The sequence below is a fragment of the Hyaena hyaena genome, unplaced genomic scaffold, assembly GCF_003009895.1.
Source record: "Hyaena hyaena isolate Hyena2069 unplaced genomic scaffold, ASM300989v1 scaffold_134, whole genome shotgun sequence".
Classification (NCBI taxonomy): Eukaryota; Metazoa; Chordata; class Mammalia; order Carnivora; family Hyaenidae; genus Hyaena; species Hyaena hyaena.
Window position 1 is genome coordinate 391,788 of NW_024080766.1, and position 21,815 is coordinate 413,602.

General features: G+C 52.8%; 1 protein-coding gene across 4 annotated transcripts; it reads left to right on the top strand.

The window, feature by feature from the left end:
- The first annotated feature begins 35 nt into the window (after positions 1–35).
- Positions 36–20,325, top strand: EXOC3 (exocyst complex component 3). 4 transcript variants are annotated; one of them, XM_039238016.1, is made up of 14 exons: positions 36–75; positions 940–984; positions 1,589–1,779; positions 3,091–3,310; positions 8,918–9,599; positions 11,595–11,712; positions 12,162–12,287; positions 13,388–13,488; positions 15,158–15,268; positions 15,358–15,508; positions 16,862–16,984; positions 18,291–18,452; positions 18,913–19,040; positions 19,820–20,325. In XM_039238016.1, exons 3-14 carry the CDS (start codon positions 1,636–1,638, stop codon positions 19,989–19,991), a joined length of 2,238 nt encoding a protein of 745 aa, XP_039093947.1. In that variant the 5' UTR covers positions 36–75; positions 940–984; positions 1,589–1,635; the 3' UTR covers positions 19,992–20,325. The 4 variants fall into 4 exon arrangements, with proteins under 4 accessions (XP_039093947.1, XP_039093950.1, XP_039093948.1 ...); XM_039238018.1 differs by lacking the exon at positions 36–75 and adding an exon at positions 525–547; XM_039238019.1 differs by lacking the exons at positions 18,913–19,040; positions 19,820–20,325 and adding an exon at positions 17,760–17,965 and having other exon boundaries at positions 18,291–18,380.
- Positions 20,326–21,815: the final 1,490 nt, after the last annotated feature.

The window sequence follows — 21,815 nt, forward strand, 5'->3', positions numbered from 1 at the left end:
CCCAGTGCAGGGCGGCGGCGGCGGCGGCGGCGGCGGCGGCGGCGGCGGCGGCGGCGGCGGCGGCGGCGGCAGACGGTGCGCCGGGGCCGGTGACCGAGGAGGGCGGGCGCCTGGGCGGTGGTGGCCGCGGTGCGAGGCCTGGGGAGTGGGCGGGCCCGGGGAGCGGGCAGCGCAGCCGGACGCTCGATTGCCGCGGCCTCGCTGCGCGGCCGGGAAGGCTCGGTGGAGGCCGCGATGTCGCCGCTCACCCGGTGCGCAGGTGCCTGCCGACTCCGCGAGCGCCGCTTGCTAGCGCGCTTTCGGGGGGCGCCGAGCCAGCCCCGGGGGCCGCCCGAGACCCGCTGTGCGCTCCTGCGACCGGCTGGATGGCCGCTTCTGGGGCTGCCGGCCGGCCCCGTGCTGAGAGTCGTGCGGGTGCGCGGTAGTGGGGGTGCCCGTGACCTGCCCGGGAAGCGAGACTTACCTCCGCAGTGAGTGTCGGCCGGGAGGAAACGCAGAGAAAACCCGGGAGCAAAGGAGCCCGGGTAGAAACGCCTGCCTTTGGAAGGTGGGGTTTAAGGCATCTTACGTGCCTCAGTGTTTTTGGCGTCTGTGTACTTTTCTGTCCGGCTCGGGTTTCCTGCGTTGGTGTACACAGTCAACCGCAGAGGGAAGACTGGCTGCGATACAGCGCTGTTTGAAAGAGGAGTAAAAAGGCATGTCCTGCACAGACAGTAATTATTTAATACAGAGCCCGGAGTGGGGACCGTGGCTGGAGTTGAGTGTTTTTCTGAAAGCATATGAGAATGAGGACTAAAGTATTAAGGGAGAGGATGGGTCTTTTTCATCTATTTAAGAAGTTGTATACAGAAAACATGCACGGTAGTAGAGGTTTAATGTCTGAGGCTGGGGGAACACGTGTTTATTAAATCCTCTCATTTGCCACACGCTCACCAGAAGACCCCTGCTGGTGCCAGGACCAGAGCATTGGAGCTGGGATGGAAGGTAGGTTTGCTTGGCGTGTCTGCACGTCGTACCTGAACAAAGGTACCTTCTGCGCTCTCGTCTTTTGTTTATTGGGGCTGTTAAGTCGTTGGCAGCAGAGTTTTTGATATTACGGACGGCAGTGATTTTTGAGGGGAATCCTAGGGCACGTGCTGGGACTTGAATGGGGGGATGGGTGGGGCATGTTGAGGTGTATGCTGTCCCCGTGGTGTCCCTCTTCACTGAGGCCTCCCGGCACAGCTTCGGCACCGATGTGGACAAAGGGTTCTGTGAAGGCCCCAGGAATTGGCCTTGTCTAGGGAAGAGAAGTACCTTGGAGACCGACATCTGATAGGATGAGGTGCACATGGACACATTGTCTGTTCATAGTTCATACCTGCAAATGTCTCTGCTCCGCTTGAGGGTAAAACTGCCTTCATATCAGAGTGCTCGAGGTTTGTATTTCTTATTAAGGAGTTCATAATCCCTGTTCAACTTTCAGGTTTACTGGATTAATGATCTCAAAAGTTCTCCTTACAGTCCATTGTGAGCAGCTGCCTATGAGGGGGAGTGAGTTCTGTACCTAACATTTCTACCTTCCCTACATCTGCCCCCGTTCACACAGGACACCTCTAGTATGACAGGTGCAGACATTCCACCTGCTTTATAATCATGAAGGAGACAGACCGGGAGGCTGTTGCGACAGCGGTCCAAAGGGTTGCTGGGATGCTTCAGCGCCCGGACCAGCTGGATAAAGTGGAGCAGTATCGCAGAAGAGAGGCCCGGAAAAAGGCCTCTGTGGAGGCCAGATTGAAGGTACGAAACCCGAGAGGCATGGGCATTGGCTTCACTCTCAATCAGGACACATCTGTTTATCTGAAGTTCTGGGTTCCTGCACAACATCATCATTGTAGTATTGCTAAATTAAGTTAGATCTTGTGACGATCTGGAAAGAGGCAGAACAGAATATCACCTTTCCTTAACACATTCCTTCCAACGCTGTATTACCAAGCAGTAGATTTACAAAGGAGATTGTGGGAATATTGGAAACCCCAAAGGAACAACTTTTAAGCACCCAGAAGTGTCCACTTAATTGTTAAACAATGCTAGCCTAGCAGCCACCCTGACCTGTTAGAAGGTCGTCTACTGGGTGCTGCCGGAGAGCTCTTTGTTTAGACTTTGCCACACATGCCATAGCCACCTGCTATGTGCCAGGGACGCTGCTGGCCCTGCGGGGGTAGGGAGGGAGGAGAGCAAGGCATACTTACGCAGAGTGTGAGAGTCGGACAAGAAACAAAATTACTCATTTTCAAGGTGTTTTATGCTTTGGATTGGCTTTCAACTTAATTTGTTAATTGTGTGAAGAGGTGAGGTTTTTATTAAAATACGTACATTCGGTGTGGTCACAAAGTAGATAAATAGTAAAGAGCACGGTGTGCTGTAATTGGCGGGCAGCAGAATGGGCTTGGGATTTAAGAGAATGCCTTTGAGGGAAGTTAGTTCTCACACCGTTACGGCAGTGAGGTCACCTTTTCAGTCGAAAACTCTTTTAGCGTCCAGGTAATGTCAGGCTCCGTGAGACAGGATGAAGGTCATTCATTTGTCCCAAAACGAAGCATCTGAAGACCAGTTAGACTTATTTAAAATGGTAGTTTTTCTTTAATTTCAAAAATAGTTTGGACCTGCTACATTTTTAGTCAGAATTTTTATCTGTTCCAGAAATTTGTGGGATTAACAAAGGATTGTCACTGGCGAGTTAGGGACCTTGTGCAGTCTGTTACCATCGTTGTTAATTATTTCTACGTGCAGTTATGACTTCTGGGTCAGGTGTGTTCCTGGCTTTGATTGTGCCACCTGGTCTTTCCCTTCCCCGTCGCCTCCACCTGCTGGCACTCCTTCGCACCCCCTCCCTTCTGGCTGTATGTACGGTGCGCTCATGGCCATTCGGCGTCACTCGTGGAGTGAGTCGGAATCTCATATACCAGTTCTGCACAATGGCACTGGCCATACTGAGAGAGCAAGCCAGGGAGAGGGCCGGTGGGGGGAAGGTGAGGGAGGGGTGGAATCTAATGCAGGCTCCATGCCCAGTGCGGAGCCTGACGCATTACCTCTGGGTGTCTCCCCTAGGCTGCGATCCAGTCCCAGTTGGACGGTGTGCGCACAGGCCTGAGCCAGCTCCACAGCGCGCTGAATGACGTCACGGACATCCAGCGGTCCCTGGCCGACGTCAGCAGAGACTGGAGGCAGAGCATCAACACCGTTGAGAGCCTCAAGGACGTGAAGGACGCCGTCGTGCGGCACAGCCAGCTTGCCGCTGCCGTGGAAAACCTCAAGAACATCTTCTCAGGTGGCTAGGGGGACGGCCGGTGGGGGGTGGCTGGGCAAGGGGGTAGGGGGGTGGCTGGGTGGGCGGCTGGGCGGGCGGCTGGGTGGGTGGCTGGCGGGGGGCGGCTGGGCAGATGGCTGGGGCGGGTGGCTGGGGAGACGACTGGGTGGGCGGCTGCCTTGAGAGTCAGGGGCAGCTGTTCTCTTTCCCATAGTTCTGTGGGTGATACAGGGGTGGATCCAGCTTTCGTGCGGGGCATTTTGTAGACCTGTCTCAGCGCGGACAGTGGGCTTGATACCCACTGTGCAGTTGGCTTCTTGTTTGGACTGAGGACAAAGGGACCAGTTGCAAGGACCAGTAGAATGCTTGTCGTTCTGTTTGTCAGGACAGAGGCACAGAAACGGGTTAGCCAGATGTGCTACATGCGCTCATTCCTGGCTGCTGTGTGGCTGTCAGGCCAGTAGACCGGGGGGGCTCTGACAGGTGAAGGAAAAGATGCATCACAGCGAACAGGACAGAGGGACCAGTTCCCAGACACAGAGGTGATGCAGGGGAATAGCATTTTCTAGGTGGCAAAGAGTGTGCACGGGCCAGGGGTGGGGAGGGCAGAGGAGAGACTTGCTCTGCGGGCTCAGTCAGTGCTGGAGCTGGACCTGATGAGGGCCCGGGGGCTGCTGGGAGGATGTGGGGAGAGGGGGTTTGGGAGTGGCCCTTTTGGACCCTTGTCCTGGTACCTCACTACTGAGAAGAAGTACGTTCCACAGCCCATCCGGAACAGTGTCACTCGTCACCTGCGTGGGGCTCCCTGTCTGCGCAGCACAGTCCGGAGCCCATCCCCCCCATCCCCTCTGCTCTTTCAGGGTCACCAGCACCCTAGCAAGAGGCCGTGGGATGGTCTGATCCCGTACCTCTCTTTATCCCACGTCTGTTCTCTCTGAGTTCTTTGTGTCCTTCCCTAAACTCTGCTGGGCCCTGAGCGGCACGTGGCCTCGGGCGGCCCTGCTCTGGCCGCAGAGCACGTGGCGGCTCCTGTCCTCTTCTGCCCTTGCTCCTCAGGCCCCGCTCACGCCTGCGTCTGACCCTTGCTCCGCACTCACCCTCCCGTGGTCCGATGCCTCAGGCTGCGTTCCCAGTGGCTTCCCACATCGCCCCATGAATGCGCAGCTGTGGCCAGCCCCTCAGTGGGTGCTGAGGAGGCAGCTCCTCTTGGTGACTGTCCCTGGAATCGGCATGGAGTCCTCACACCTGTTTCTCCTTTGTGACACCCAGCAGGCCCCTTGCTAGTTAATCTCTCTCCTTAATGATTTTCTTCCATGGGGCGCCTGGGGGCTCAGTCGGTGAAGCGTCCGACTTCGGCTCAGGTCATGATCTCACCATTCGTGGGTTCCAGCCCCGCGTCAGGCTCTGTGCTGACAGCTTGGAGCCTGGAGCTGCTTCAGATTCTGTTTCTCCCTCTCTCTCTGACCCTCCCCTGCTCACGCTGCCTCTCTCTCTCTCAGAAATAAATAAAACATTAAAAAAAATTTTTTTTTAATGATTTTCTTCCAGTCTTATAAAGCTAATGCCAGATGACCAAAAAGTGACTTTACTGGAAGCAGTTTATCCACAGGAGTTGAAAATAATTTTCTTCCCTTGAGGAATGAATGAGGTCGTGTTATATACGTATTTTAGTTAGTAGATTTCACTGGGAAGATGTTGCACTGATTTGACCCCCTTCAGACTTTCCTTGTTACCTGTAATTCAGGAGTACTGTGCACGCAGCCTTTTCCCCCACTTTATTTTAACGTAAGATACACAGAGCGTAAAGTTTATCAGCCTGATTGTTTGCACGCAGTTCTGTGGCGTCAAGTGCTTTCACACTGCTGTGCAGCTGTCACCGCCACCCACCCCCAGGACTCATCTCGTGGAACCGGCATAGGACAGCTGCGTGTCCGTCACATGCCAGTAAAACTGAAAGAAAAAACAAATTTTGCAGCCATTAAATGATAGCTCCCCATTTCCCCTCTCCTTACTAGTTGTGGGTCTGTTTTGATTTTCTGTTTCTTCAGGGGCGCCTGGGAGGCTCAGTCAGTGAAGTGTCCAGCTCTTGGTTTCAGCTCAGGTCATGATCTCGTGACTATGAGATTGAGTACCACGTCGGACTCTTGCTGACATTGTGGAGCCTCCGTGGCATTCTCTCTCCCCCTGTCTCTCTGCCCCTCCCCTGCTCTCACTTGCGCTCTCTCAAAACAAATAAATAAACTTAAAGAAAAAAAAAAAGATTGCCTGTTTCTTCAGGAGTTAGTTCCGGTAGGTTTGGCCACTTCCCTGAGTCTTCCCACGGGCGTGCAGTTCCCAGCTCTCGTGATCTTCTCATTTCTGTGGAGTCAGCAGTAATGTCCCCATTTTCATTTCTGATTTTAGTATTTGAGCCTTCTCTTTCTTTTTAAGACCATTTAGTTAAAGATTTGTCAACTGTTGATGTTTTTAGAGAACCACCTTTTGGTTTTGTTGATTTTCTGTGTTGTTTTCCCGTGGTCTGTTTTGCTTGTCTCTGCTCTCCTCTCTACCGTCTCCTTCCTTCTGCTGGCTGTGGGGTTAGCTTGCTCTTCTTCTCCTGGTTCCTTAAGTTATAAAGTTCAATTATTGATTTGAAATATATATTTTTTTAATGTAAGCATTTAGACCTCATACACTTCTTAAACACTGCGTTCCTGATCCCATGAGTTTGGTGTGCTGTGTTTTCATAAGTATTTTTAATTTCCTTTGTGATTTCTTTGATCTCGTGATTGAATGTGTTTAATTTCCACAAATTGGTAGATTTTTCTTCTGTTACAGGTCTCTAAGTTCATCCTGTTGTTGTTGGAGAAGGTACTTTGTATAATACCTGTCTTTTAAAATCTATCAAGGTTTAATTCGTGGTCTGTCCTGGAAAAAGTGGGCTTGGGGGAACACGTGTGCCACTGCCGAGTGGAGCGCCCCGTGTGTCTGTCAGATGTCGGTGCTTGTGTGGTTCAGGTCCTCTGCGTCCTTACTTACCTCCTGACCGGTTGTCCCGTCCTACTGTGAGTGACATCGAAGTCTCCCAACTATGATTACAGAACTGTCGCCCAGTTTTGTGGATTTCTGCTTCATATACCTTGATGGTCTCTCATTAGGTGCATAAATGTTGGCAATTGTATCTTCTCGCTGTAAAGAGCCTTTTATTAACATATAACGCCTTCTTTGTCTCTTGTAAACTTGTTGATTTTGGGTCTGTTTTGTCTGATACTCGTAGGGCCACCTGCTGTATTCTGGTCACTGTTCGCATGGCGTGTCTCCTCCGGCCTCTCATTTCACCCTGTTCGTGTCTGTGGATGTCAAGAGTCTCTTGTGGACAGCAGATCCATTCTGCCTGTCTCGGTCTTTTGATGGGAGAGTTTCATCCACCTACGTGTAGAGTAATCACTGATGATGAGCACCTTACTTCTGTCATTTTCCCATTTGATTTCTATGTGCCTTACAGCATTTTTGTCTGTCATTTCTGCATTATTCTCTTGTTTTGGGTCTAGTTGATTTTTTGTAGTGAAATGTTTGAATTCCTTCTCATTTCCTTTTTTTATATAAGGAAAGTGTTTCTGGTAGTTACCTTGAGGATTACATTTTAACATCTAAAGTTAAAATACTCTGAATTTATGCCAGCTTAACTTCAATAACAGATGACAGCTCTGGTCCTACATGATGCCGTCCTTACCCCTTTTCAGTTATTGATGTTATAAACTTACATCTTTATGTGTTGTCAAAAAACATAGACTCAATGTTTTTTATATATATATAATTTATATATATATTATATATATATAAATTAGTCTTAAATTATGTGGAATTATAAACCAGTTATAGTAATATTATCTTTGGACAAGTAATTTTTACCTTAGATGTATTAGTGTTTTAAAATACTTAGAACAAAAAGTAAAGTTATAAACCAAAGTTACGGTAACACTGGCTTTTCCAGCTGCTTTGTTTGTCCGTCTGTCCGGCGTCCTTCCCTGTCCCCTGCGGGGCTCCCCGGGGTTCTCCGGGCAGGTCTTGGGTCACGAGCTCTCTCAGCTTGTGTGTGTCTGGGGGTGTCTTCATGTTGCCAGGTATGGGACTCGGGTTACAGTGGTTTCCTTCTAGCCTTCGGCTGTGCCAGCCCACTGCCAGCAGGCCTCGCAGGGGAACGGACCGTCTTGTCTCCCTGAGGCTTCTCGTAGGCAAGCAGCTGCTCCCCCACGGCTTTCAGGGCTCTCCCTTTGTCTTTGGTTTTCAGCAGTGTGTTTGTGATGTGTCCTGCTCTGGATCTCCGAGTTTTTCCTTCTCGGAGTTTAGTGAGCTTTCAGAAGTTCATATTCCTCTCTTCGATCAGGTTAAATGTGAGTTTGACCACTATTCAGACCCTTTCTCTGCTCTTCTGTCTCTCTTTCCCTCTTCCGGGGCGCCCAGGTGTGCATGCTGGCCCCTGACGGTGCCCCACACGCCCCAGAGGCCCTGTTCCTTGAGTCGTTTTCCTTGCTTCCCTGGCACTTGGTGATGGCCATCATGCCATCTTTGTCCGCAGATTCTTCCTTCCGACCCTCAGACCCGCCTTTACAGCCCTGAGACACATGCTGTAGTTTTCCCTCCCTGGGTTGTTTTGATTTCCCTTCAGGATTCCTGGCTCTTCATTGACATTTGCATTTTGTTCCTGTATCATTTTCTGGACTTTCTCCACACCTTTCTTTAGTCTCTGGAGCACATTTAAACTTGCTTTAAAGTCTTTGTTCAGTAGATCTACCACGGATGGTTTGTTTTGGGTTGTTTTCTCCCCTTGAATCTCCATCCTTTCCAATATCTTTTTACGTCTTGTGATTTTTTTTGTTGTTGTTGGATATCAGGCATTTGAATCTAGTAATGTGAGAACTCTGAAAATCAGGTGCTCCTCTTCCCCTGACTTTGTTTATTGCTTTTGTTTTGGCTGTTGCAGGCCATCCCTATGCTGAAGACCAGACTCGGGAGTAAATTGAGGGTCTTCTCAGGCCTTCTGGGCCCTGACCTTTCCCTGAGCGTGTGCAGGCAGGTTTTAAATTCCCTTGTATGTGAGGTTGCTTTTGAACGTCCTAGTCTTTAATGTCCAGAGGGAGAAGGAATAAAAGCAGAAGGGGAAAGAGGCACTGACTCTTTAAATCCCCCGGAAGTCACCTGGCGGAGGGGAGAAGGGTTACAGCATCGGTAGTGGGAGTGTAGCGACAGTGGGCTCCACCCTGTGTCCACACCTCCCTGCAGCAGCCGGCAGCGGGGACCCAGGTCCTCCGTGTTTGGAGCACGTGGTCCTTTCTGCTCACCCAGGTTCTCTCCGGCTGTGTGCCGGCTGCTTCAGGAACATGTGGCGGCCGGGGCCGGGCCTGGGAAGCCGCTCCTGTGCTCAGAGCTGCAGTGGACCAAGACGAACCTCAGTTTACCGACACGCCTTCTCCCGGAAGTTGCCGGCCTTCTGCAGACTCCGCAGTCCAAGTAGTTACTCAGCTTCCGCCAGTGCGGTTGTCTGGGTGCAGAGAGGGGTCCCCGGGCTCCGCCCTCCGCCTCCTCCCCAGTGTCCTGCACAGCTTTTTGTGTCGTTTTCACGGTGCTGTCTTGTGCCTTTTTTCCCAGTGCCAGAGATTGTGAGGGAGACCCAGGACCTCATAGAGCAAGGGGCGCTCCTGCAAGCCCACCGGAAGCTGATGGACCTAGAGTGTTCCCGGGACGGGCTGATGTACGAGCAGTACCGCATGGACAGTGGGAACACTCGCGACATGACCCTCATCCACGGCTACTTCGGGAGCACGCAGGGCCTTTCTGATGAGCTGGCCAAGCAGCTATGGATGGTGCTGCAGAGGTCGCTGGTCACTGTTCGCCGTGACCCCACCTTGCTGGTCTCAGTTGTTAGAATTATCGAAAGGGAAGAAAAAATCGACAGGCGCATACTTGACCGAAAAAAGCAAACTAGCTTTGTTCCTCCCGGGAGGCCCAAGAATTGGAAGGAGAAGATGTTTGCCATCTTGGACAGGACCGTGACCACTAGAATTGAGGGCACACAGGCAGACACCAGGGAGTCGGACAAGATGTGGCTCGTCCGCCACCTGGAAATCATAAGGAAGTACGTCCTAGATGACCTCGTTGTTGCCAAAAACCTGATGGTTCAGTGCTTCCCCCCCCATTACGAGATCTTCAGAAACCTCCTGAACATGTACCACCAGGCGCTGAGCTCGCGGATGCAGGAGCTCGCGTCCGAAGACCTGGAGGCCAGCGAGATCGTGAGCCTGCTGACGTGGGTGCTGAACACCTACGCAAGGTAACCCGCATTCACTCTTGCGTTTGCTTCCACACGGAGTTGGGTTGTGCTGCTCTGGTGTTTGCTCGGCCCCCTCAGACTTCCTTTTCTGCCAACGGAGGTCTCCTCTCTGGCCTGTTTGTGGGCTTCACCTTGAGGTCAGGGCCCAGCCTCTGGTTGTGCGAATGCCCTTGTGTTTAGGTGGCGCTCCGCCCTTGAGGCCCAGGCCCTGTCTCACGGCTCTGCGTTGGGCCTTTCCGTGATACTGAGCCCACCGTGCGCTGACCCACTCCCTCCTTGTGGTGGCACCTGGGTGTGTGGCCTCACACAGGGGGGACGCGTGGGCGCGGGAGGCCCCGGGGTCTGCGGTCACGTCGCTGGTAAGGAGGCACCAACTCCGTCGTCCTGGTTTCCAGGCCCCCGTTGGGCCTCTTCTCACCAGCACCTGAGAAAAGTCCATGCTCTTTGCATTCCAGCCTTGTGCTTTTGTCACTTCCCAAATGGAACGTGAGCCATTTGGTGCTTGATTAGTTTGCGGTAAGGTGTGAAGGTGGAGCCACCGGTGGGGTATTCTGAAATTCTGTAAGACGAGCTGAGAACTGCAGGTTTTCTGAAGAGAGAACAGTGTGAAGTGCTGTCTTGGAATTATTTTTAGCCTGTCTTACTGCTCATGTGCAGAAATCAACTAAACCTTTTGCTGTAGCTATGGGTTTTGGGATGTTTTGTTTGTACTTTGGTAACGGATCACAGTAGAGCGTGTATACGCTTCAACGGAAGGAAACAGGAGGGACTCTGTCCCGCGCACAGATGACGGTGGTCACTATGTGTGGCACGTTTGCAGTGTCCCCGTGCCAGGCCGGGGCCCGCTGGCTCCTGGACGCTGCCCTTACCCAGCCCATGAGTCCGCAGCGACCACCAGTGCCCCATCCTGTGGCCTTTTCTAAACAGGCCAGCATGTCACATGCTCCCCCATGGGGAAGGTACTGTCGTGATCATCTTCGTTTTGTGCATGAGGAAACTGAGGCACAGGGAGTCACGGGCCCAGCGTTTCCATGGCCAGCGAGTGGGGAGCAGGATTAGAATCTGGGCCCGGGCCCTGGCCGCTGCTTCAGCCTCCAGGCTGTGGGTTTGCGTCTTTGACGCACAGAGTTCTGTGTCCCGGCTTTGTGTTTCACTACGTTGTGGGCGCCTGTCTGGGCACGTGCAGCGGCATGCTGGCCTCACTGGCCGAACCATCCGGCATTGGGACTTTCTGGTGGGAGAAACTGAACTGCTTTCATACTAGAAACACTGCACACTGATTGAAGATTCTTGGGTGAAAATCTAGGTTGAATGATAGTCTTTTAATATTCTGAAGAATATTCTGAATATTCTGAAGTTCACTCGGGAAGACCTTGTTTCTCACGGACAGCGGGCTAGCTGTTAGGACTCGGTGTTTTCTTTGTAAACACGTATTTAGGAAACATGGCATAAGGTGTGTAAATTTTCTTAACATTTAAACCTTGGACTTTTGAGAAACCAGCCACACATAGATACTTTTTCTAGAACTCAGTTCATGTCCCTGTCTTCTTCAGCACAGTTGCCTGAATGTATTGGCACTCTCTGCTGATTCATGTTAGGTTGGGAACTGCACAGGTTAGTGGTGCTGACTTCAGGGTCTAGTTTCTCAATTACTGTACTTGTGTGCCACTCCCTTGTTCGATAGATCCCATCTGCTGAGCACCTTGTATTTGCCGGGCGCAGGCCTTGCCCACGGGGAGGTGCTGTGGGTAGAAAAAACAGATCTCCCCCTCACAGGGGTTCTTTCCTGAGTGATTGGGTGCAGCAGGCTGAGGCAAGGGACTGAGCTGCCTCACGTGGCCCTTCTCACCCAGCGCTCTGCCCAAGCCCCGCCCCCCTCCCCAGGGCGGCGTTGAGGGTGGTGGGGCCTTCGTGTGTCACAGGACACAGCAGCCTTATGCGAGCGTTTTCTGTCTTCCTAGTAATTACTCTTCCTCATACCTGGTTTTGCCATAGTGCGGAGATGATGGGGAACGCAGAGCTGGTCCCAGAAGTGGACGTCAGCACCCTGAAGCCTTTGCTCTCTCCAGACGTGGTCTCCGAGCTGCTTGACACATACATGTCTACTCTCACTGTGAGTGGGGCAGTGCGCGGTCCCAAGCCAGGCCATGTCCCGCACGCTGACAGCGGTGCACGGTCCCAAGCTAGGCCATGTCCCGCACACAGACGGCGGTGCACAGTCCCGAGCCAGGCCGTGTCCCGCACGCAGACGGCGGTGCACAGTCCCGAGCCAGGCCGTGTCCCGCACGCCGACGGCGGTGCACAGTCCCGAGCCAGGCCGTGTCCCACATGCAGACGGCGTTGCACAATCCCGAGCCAGGCCGTGTCCTGCACGCAGACGGCGGTGCACAGTCCCGAGCCAGGCCATGTCCCGCGCGGTGGGGGGACACGTGGGCACGGGTAACGGGGACTCCTGGGGCCCGGAGTTTGGTTTCTGCGGCTGTACCACTGAAGAGAGGCCATTTGCCTTGTCTCAGAGGGACCTGTTCTTTTTCTTTCTCTGTGATGCTGAACTTCTTTTAGTCAAATATAATTGCCTGGCTGCGGAAAGCACTAGAAACAGACAAGAAAGACTGGCTAAAAGAGACAGAGCCTGAAGCTGACCAAGATGGGTACTACCAGACGACGCTCCCGGCCATCGTCTTCCAGGTACCACTGTGCGCTTCCGAGGGTCATTCCTGGCTCATTCGTAGGCTCTGTGGGTTTTACAAATCAGCATAAAGTGCCTCTCTTCGCAGTAAAGACACAGGGAGCCCCACCTCGTGCCTCAGGCCCTTCTCCGAAGCAGAAGAAACTGAGGGTCATCTGTGCCAAGCAGCTTTGCCCGCGGTTGCTTTAGTTTCCGTAGGGTGTTTGTATTTGATCTAGAACCTAATTACATGTTATTTGCATGTGATGCTCAAATATGAGTTTGCTTTTTGACGTTTCCTTATGTTGTAAATGTCTAAGATTTGTCTTCATAAATGCCGCCCAATTGAACGTCACCTGATGGATTTGGGAATGAGTTCTTCACATTTGAACCATAATTGTGCCTTTTTATGGCTAATTTACTTCTTGATTCCTGGACCCTGCTGGGGTCCTCCAGCTTCTTTCCCGTCCTTTCCTTCTGGCCTCTTGGCTTTTCTTCCTGGAGGAGGCTTTCTGGCAGGAGGAGCGCTGAACCGTGTTCTAACACTCGTGTGGGACCGTGTCAGTGCCAAGTGCGTGGGCACCAGCTGGGCACAAGTGAGCGATGTGGGCATCTGTGTCTGGGCGACACTTAGCATCAGACGGGGCCTCACCCTTTCCTTTATTTTGGAAACTGGTGTCATGACGGACCACATGGGCCGCGGGCCCGGAAGGAACTTGGCCATCTGGTCTTTCTCCGTCTCTCCACATCTGCCTCCCTCAGTCTAGCGTACGCCCTCCTTTGCAAGGAATCTACTTCACAAGTCAGAGCCCAGCCCCCAGCACCCAAGTGACCCCTGCCACACCCAGCCTCCGGGGCCCCCATCTCCCTGTCAGCCTGGGGAGCACATACATTGCCCTCTTTGTGGAGACCAGCTAGTTTGCAGGTAGTTAGGAAGTGATTCACTTGATTTTTTTAGCTAGTGTGAAAGTTGTCTGTTTGACTAACTTTGTTATTTTTCAAGTGGTTTCATTTTTTTCCCCCTGAATATGGACTGTAACTACCAGTTGGCAGATAGGGGTTTTATGTAAGGGGAAACTCTTGTGAGTTTATATGACAGTGTAAGTTCTCCAATTTTTAGATGTTCGAACAGAATCTCCAAGTTGCTGCTCAGATTAGTGAAGATCTGAAAACAAAGGTACTAGTTCTGTGTCTTCAGCAAATGAATTCTTTCCTGAGCAGGTAGGTATTTTACCAGTGTGCTGATTTAGAAAGATTTTAAACGCAAAATTTTGATCCTGATATGCTTGATACTGAAAAATACTTGAAGCCAGGATTGCTGTAGTGACCTTTGTTGTTTTGAAATGAGCCTTTTCTTACTGTCTTCTTTGCAGTGGACTGCGCCATTTTCCCGAGAGCCTGGACCGGTCTGCTGTGCCGTCCTGGGCAGTGCGGGCAGGGCTGCCATTGTTAGAGTCTTTTCCAGACACGTCCTTTCTGTTGTCTGGACTGCCCAGAGCCCGGGTGTGGGGGATTCCTTCGGTGGTAGCTCCACATTCTGTCACTGGGAGGTGGCCCTCCGAGGGGGTCGGGGTGTGTCTCCGGGACACCTTCCTCCCTCTGCATTGTTTACAAAGAAGATTTTCAAACCTATACGGAAGTAGAAAGAAAGGCTTAAAAACCTTGACTTGTCATCCATCTTCAGAAGCTGTCCCTTTAAATCCCCCTTCACCTCATCGGTACCCACCCCCCACCCACCCAAGTACTTTAAAGCAAATCCCAGACATCCAGGCACCTCATTCCCTACAACCTAACCCTCACTGCGGGGCCATCAACCCACATACATGTGAGCAGCCATTCCTTGGGGTCATCTGACACCAGGTTTGTATTGGGGCCCCCACCCCGGTGTTCCAGGCACACCTCTTTCTAGGTACGTATTCAGACAGAGCTGCGGCAGGGTCTGCATTGCGAGCCACCCTTTGGGCTCCTGGTCTCAGGTCCATGAGTGCAGCCTCGCCCCTCTTTCAGCCACTGGCCCAAGGACATGTGTCAGGTTATCTCATAGTGCCTAACCCTGACTGCCGTGCGCCCGCCAACCACATGCTGGCTCTAAAGGCGATGGGATTCCTCTTCACTGTCTTACTGCTTGGCAAGAAGCCCACATAGGTGGTGTGTACCAGGGGATGCATGTCCCTCTGTCCTGCTCTGGTGGCTCAGGTGCCCATCAGTCACCCACCTGCGCGTCATGGCCTTACTTGTTTTGTTTGCAGAAAGAGGAAATTTTCCTCATCAGCCTCAGAAGTTTGATTACCTGAACCTCATGTCGGACAGAAAGCTAGAATAAATGCTTAATTATTTCTCTGTAATTGCCAATTTTCAGTTTGCTCCTTTCTTAAGATCTTTTAAACATACGTACAGTACGTTGTGCTATTCTGCTTCTGTACGTGTTTGGGAATCTCCGTAACAAATTCAGAAATAAAGTATGTAGTGATCTCACTTTTCTTGACCTCAAATGAGTTTTGCATTTTTGAGTAATTTATCGATTTTTCTTCAGAAAGTGAAATTTTATCTAATATTTGATAATGTTTCCAACACTATTATATGAATTTCTAGGCAAATTATATGTCAGATAAAATAATAATTTCCCAGTTACTCAGAAATCTTTTAAAAATATTTGTGTAATCAGAATACTGAACCATGTTTTAAAGCCTGATAAAAGATTTATTTTCAAGAATCCATTTGAAATCATCAGCTTCTCTGATCTTATGGATCATCCAAAATCCTATTTTTAAAGACTTAACCGGTCAGATGTCAGCAATGCCAGATGTATTTATCAGGTGTGATGTTGGCGTGGTGCTTGGCACACGTCTGCGTGGCCCTCGACTGATGTTGCCGGGGGCTGTGTTCTCAGGTACAAGGACGAAACCCAGTCGTACAAAGAAGAACACCTGAGGGACCGGCAGCACCCGCATTGCTACGTGCAGTACATGATCGCCATCATCAACAACTGCCAGACCTTTAAGTAAGTGACTGTGGGAGAGGGCAACCAGACACAACAGAGAAGGTAGGGGTACTCAGCCGCTTCACCGAGCCTTAACTGTTTCCTTGTAGAGAATCCATAGTCAGTTTAAAGAGGAAGTACTTGAAAAATGACATGGAAGCAGGTGTGTCTCTGAGTCAGCCAAGCATGGATGGGATCCTGGACACCATCGCGAAGGAAGGCTGCGGCAGCCTGCTGGAGGAGGTCTTCCTGGACCTGGAGGTGGGAGCGCTTCTCTGCCGCTTCATTTCTAGGCTGGAAATGGGGCTTCCATCCCATGAGCCCTCATCACCCCGTGTACCACGCGGAGCTGACAGTCGACTTGACCTCGCTCACTGCTAAAGGGCTTTTCCCTCTCTGTGACCTATGCCTTGTACGACAGAGGCCCAGGTTTGGGGCCCTTACGATGCACAGCTGAAAGAGACTCCCGTGAACCATTAAGGAGACTCATCTGCTTAGTGGATGACACAGTGGAAACAAGTGTGCAAAAGGAAGGCTGATTATGCTTATTGGCAAATTCCCAGTATAAGAACCAAGTTGAGAATACGTGCATGCCGCACACACATTACGTAGGCCAGTCTCAGCTTTGACTGAAAGTACAAAACAAAGCCATTAACAAAATGCATTTCCCATCATATCTGAGGCATAATACACCAAGAACAGCAAGTAAGGTTTATTTCAGAAACACAGAGATGGTTTAGTATTACCTAGATATGTTATCAGAAACTAGAACATCTTGAAAAAAGTAAAACCAAGATCATCTCGGATCCTGCTGGGAAAGAAGTAGCTGGAAAGGAGCTTTTGAGGTGATTGGTGGGATCGTTTCGTGATGTGACTTTCTTGAAAACGGTTTAGAAAACAGATGAAATTACACATTTGAAATAGTTCAAAATAAAATAACAGCTATAAGAGAAAAGTAAAGGAGATGACTAACCATTTCACAGAAAAGGGATTACAAATGTTCTGAATATGAAACAAAATTCCTTATCTCCCTATTCTTCAAAGATATGCAAATTCAAACCGAGTATTATCTTTTGCTCTAGCGGGCTGGCAAGGGTTAAACACGGCAGCCGCTGGCTGTGTGTCTCCGGCCTGGGGACAGATGTGCTCTCTGCTGTTCTGTAGACGGCAGTTTCTGGAGGGCCGTCTGGAGGGTTACTGACGCTTCAGTGTGCACACCGGTGGACGGAGTTCCACCCTTGGGCTTTCACCTGCAGAAATGCACAAATTCGGTGCAGCCTTCTTTGTAAGTGCCAAGTGGGAGAAATTGTAAGTGTCCATCAGGATGGAGTAAATAAGTTGCAGAGTATCCAAGTAATACATCTACGTGAACGTTAAAGGGATCCTGTGTCCTGACAGGCATGCGTAGGGAATGCCAGCCCGTCACCCAGGTCGTGGGTGGCATACATCTCCCACAGTTAGGGTACGCGTTGGCGGAGCGCGTGCCGGTGCAGTTGGCCCTGAGTGTGTGCCACTGTCACAGAATGTCACTGAGGTCCTGCAGCACCTTCCTCCAGGTACACGTGACTCGGGGACAGTGTCCGAGTGATGTCTTCTGTGTTTTTTACTTTTCAGCAACATCTCAATGAGCTGATGACAAGGAAGTGGCTGTTAGGGTCCAATGCCGTGGACACTATTTGTGTTACCGTGGAAGACTATTTCAATGACTTTGCCAAAATTAAAAAGCCGTATAAAAAGGTAAGAGCCACATGCTGTGTGCTCACCTGCAGGCTGGAGCCCACCTGGCACCTGTGTGGAACTGTGTCCAGTTCCTCTGACTGGATATGCACCGGGAGTTTTGTTGACCTGAGGACGCGTCCGTGTCTAAAGAGAAGCCGGGTGGAGGTGACGGGTTTCTGTTCGTTCAGCCTTACTGCCTCTTGACACCCCACCAAACCCTCTTTACCACGCAGCCACACACCCAGGCAGTGCTCGTGGTGGGGCCCTAGAAGGGAGGGTGGCGCTGGTGGCTGTGGATTGGGGGTGAGCAGCCATTCCCTCTCCGGATCCCCATCCGGGACTCGGGCTGCCCGCCTGTCCCCCCCCCCCTTGCCCCCCGGGAGAGGGCCCAGGGCTCTTCCTGTGCGGCCGGGCCGTGGAGGACCTGGGAGCCTGCTGCAGACGGGGCCCAGAGCCCCCAGGTCCCTCGGCTGTCTGCTGGAAGTCCTCCCGCAGGGCCTGGGCGCCTCCTCACTCCGGGCCGGTGACTTCCCAGGGCCCCGGCAGTATTGGCGCTTATTGCTGTAAAAAATGTTACATTTTAAGAAGTTTGTTTCTGGCTTATGGAAGTGATTTTGATACACTGACCTCACGTTGAGACAATTTGTAAAACTTTCCGAGTGTTTCTAGGATTTGTCTCTGGACCCTTTCAGACCCGTATGTATGGAGTTGTGTCATTTTAACAGTGACACTGTTTTCACTTCTGGTCCTCACACCTTTCACGTCTTGTCCTGCTGTGTTGACTGGGACCCAGTGCAGCCCTGGTGTAAGGCCTAGTTTCAAAGGGAATTCTCACGTCTCTGCCGCTAAAAGTGAAAGCTGTCGGGAGGCCCAGTGGTCGCACCCCCAGCTGGCCAGTCCCTCCCCGGGAAGCCTCTGGCGGTCAGAGGTTGGCGTGCGACCCTTTCGGCCGTTGCTTGCACAGTTGCTGGTTCCACCGTTGACTTCCGTAAACATTGGGTACGTTGACTTAATAGCCGGTGTCTGAGGAGTGCTGTGCGCAGGCCTCCAGATGGGAGCTGGGTCTTGTCTGGCCGGCTCCTCTCCGGTGGCTTATGGGTGGTGTCTCTTGTGAGGATCTTGTTTCGAGTTTCCTTTCACCACTTACCGGAAGGCACTGCAGTGAATGCTCTTGTGGCTCAGGGAGGTGACACGGTAGAAACTCAGCTGTGCACACGCTGTAGGCTTCTGCTGGCTGTTGATGGGGGGGGGGGGGACACACTCCCAGGTCTCGGCAGGGTGTGGACCTGAGCGGGGACCTCGCTGACCCTGTGTCTGCCTGCAGAGGATGACGGCGGAGGCGCAGCGGCGCGTGGTGCTGGAGTACCTGCGCGCCGTCATGCAGAAGCGCATCTCCTTCCGCAGCGCAGAGGAGCGCAAGGAGGGCGCCGAGAGGATGGTCCGGGAGGCCGCGCAGCTCCGCCACCTGTTCCGGAAGCTGGCCTCCGTGAGTGCCGCCTGGGCCCGGGGGCTTGGCTCATTGTCCTCCCTTCCCCCAGTACCATCCCCCCATCCCCCTGGGCTGTTTAGGCCAGCTGATCAGGGACCAAGCAGCCAGTCAGTCCTTCTTGTGTGAACGGGAAGGTCTGTTGGACCCTGTGGCTGGGGCTTCGCATGCTGGGCCGTGGCTTCTAGACCCTTGTTAGGGGGCAGCGCTCGCCAGACACTGGCCTGACCCTCACGGGCAGTCCTGGGCTCACTCCCGGTCGTCCATCCCCTGCCTCCTGCTGGCAGCATCCCACTGAGGCTTAGTGAGGGCTCCGCTGCGGATCCTGAGCCAGATCCTGAGCCAACCGCGTGGGAGGTGGGGAGCCAGCTGGGCAGCCTCCGCCAAAGAGAGGGCTTGACAGAGACTCGTCAGGTGTCCCCTCCCAGTACTCAGCAGCTGCTGGCGCTCTGTCTTCCAGGGGTTTGGTGAGGATGCAGATGGGTACTGTGACACCATTGTCGCCATTGCAGAAGTTATTAAGCTGACAGACCCATCTCTTCTCTACCTGGAGGTTTCCACTCTGGTCAGCAAATACCCAGACATCAGGTAAGGGCCCATGTGCCTTCCTGTTTCAGCCAGAATTCATGGGAGCAGGCACCAAGCTCACTCCTCGGGTCACTGGGAAGATGGAAGGGCCTGGCTGTCAGGTGTGAGTGCCACTTGGGGGGGGTTCTAGGCTCCTGTAGGGACAGGCCGTGGGGGTGACTGCCAGGAGTAGGGTGGACCTCAGAGAACAGTAATGTCTCTGTGTCTCTCTGTGTCTGTGCCTCCCCTGGCCCTGACGCCCATGGGTCCTCAACAGATTGACGCGTCCCCCAAGGGTCAGCACAGGTGGGACCCCTCTGGGCGGGGCGTCAGTCACGCTCTGTTCGCTGGGGAAGGTGGCACAAGTGAGGTGGCTTCAGGAAACTCGTCTTGTGCTCCTGGGTTCAGAGAGGAGAGGACACGTGCCACACTCGACCAGGGCACTCAGCCAGCATCTCCCCCTCCTGCTAGTGCTCTGGGCCTGCCTCCAGCAGGGGGGACTGGCGGTCCTGTCCTCCCCAGGGTCCCCCTGCCCTAGGCAGGCAGTCTGTTAAAGATTTAGGAGAACAGAGTCTAAAAAGCTGTGTGTTTGTAGCTTGAACAAAAGGCCACAGTAAGAGGAGAACTCTCAGTTTCTCTGTTGCTGTGATGAGGGGCTCACACCTCTTGTCTGCAGCCGTCGAGCCGCCTCTGGGGCCTTGGTGTTGGCCGAGCCAGGCCGGGGGAGCACTGGGGAGTTTGAGTCGGGCCTGGGGGGTGAGCGCACCCCGACGCAGCCCTGGCGTTCCCCGCGTCCCCAGGGATGACCACATCGGTGCGCTGCTGGCCATGCGGGGGGACACCAGCCGGGACATGAAGCAGACCATCATCGAGACGCTGGAGCAGGGCCCGACCCAGGCAAACCCAAACTACGTGCCCATCTTCAAGGAGATCACGGTTCCCAGTCTGAACGTGGCCAAGCTCCTCAAGTAGCTTGTTGGGCCCCAGCCTTGTTGTGATGCAGTGCCCATCCCCCACCCTTGGAAATGCGTGGCAGCCAGAGTGACGTAAGACGCCCAGGTCCCGCACACCTGCCTCTTGTGGGGCTGCGCTCATGGCTTCTTGAAGAGCAAGCACTCTGAAGGCCGTGGCTCTTCTGGCTTTCTCCTCTCTTGTAACATCCTTTGTGAGGGGGCTCTGGTGTGAGTGGCCTCATGATGCCTGTTCCCCTTAACCCTTGGGTCTCCCCTCATTTCTGCATGGTGTAAACACCTCCGAAGCTCTGCTGCTCAATAAAAAAGTCTAAACTCATACAGAAAAAGGAAGACTTCCCAGTTGTGAAGGGTTTCTTACTCAGGATGACCTAGTAAGGTTCCAGAGACCGAAGCCAGTTTCCGGTTGGCAGGTGTGCAGCCCAGAGAGGCGCCTCAGCCTGGACCAGGGGCCTGTGTCCTGCAGCTCTGTGTGGCGCCCCCTCGTGCTGAGAGCCCTGCGCCCCCCGCCCCCCCCCCCCCGGCCGTGTGAGATGGGACAGGTGTCCCTCTGGCACGCACCATTGCGTGCGTCCGGGCAAGTCCTCACTGGAGACGTCGTGAGCATCAGGTCTGGCGGATCCGAAGTGAATGTGAACATTTATCTGGTGGTGCGGGATCCCGTAGGCCCATGTGGTGGGACCATCCCCACGGCAGCTGCTTCAGCAGTGGCCTTGTTGGCACTTTTAGTCTCTAATCTCACACCACATTAGCAGAGAAGCCACACCAGAGTGAATGGCGGGGCCTTGCATGTGGGGTGTGAGGGGTCCTGACCCTTCCCCACGCTGCTGTCAGCAAATGGGGTTCCTCAGATGCACCGTGCAGTGCCGGCCAAGATGAGGGGGGAAGGGAGGGTTGCCCTGTTCCCCCACCCTCGCTTCAGGGACCCCAAGGACTTCTGGGACAGCAGGGACAGCCCTTGCTCACTGTGCCTCCAGCCTCTCTGGTGGGCATGCTGTGCGCCCCTTCCCTGCAGACTTCTTGTGAGTGCGGGGTGGGGGGGCCGCTCTGAGCATCTGAGTTCAGTCTTTGGGACGTAGGTTTCCTTTCCTCTCCAGGCATGTTCAAGGTGCGGAGCTGATAATTACACTTTTATCTCCTCTGCACAAGATAAGAAAATTCACGTGTAGGACTTTTTCCTGAAGGAATCCAGACCTAAAGGGAATGAAGTAACTGACAACTGGCTGCAGCTCAGGCACGTTACTGGTTCAGGAGAGGCCTCACTTTTCGACAAACACGTAGTAATGTCCTGTCTCTGAGTACCTATTAACTATGATATGTCCTACTGCCTGGCATGGAGTAAGTGCCTAATGCTTTTTGAACTAATACAAGTAAGAGTTAACAATCATTAGTTATTGTCCCTTATAATAATAAAAATACATTGCTTTTTCCACCAGCTGAGAAAATTTTCACTCCATGTTACTTCGGGAGCAAATATGCAGGGAGAATCTTCAAATAATGACAGTAGACCCTAGCGATGCATGTGGTGCTTGCTGGTGCTCTTGCTCTGAGCATGTGACGGTCACTCCAGTGCCCACAGTCACTGCTCACACCTGCTTCAGGGATGCCTGCTGTGATGCTGGGCAGAGCACTGGCTGCCTGAAGTGAAGGGCAGATGTCGGCACATCCCAGACCCTGGGGACACGTGATTTTGAAGGGAGCACGCTGGCCAGGATGTGGTGGGAGTGGGCGGGACGGCAGAGGCCACGTCCCGGTGGTTGGTGACACCTGGGGGAGGGTCACCTCCAGGCCAGTTGGTGCCAAGTGCCCATCGGGGAAATGGGTT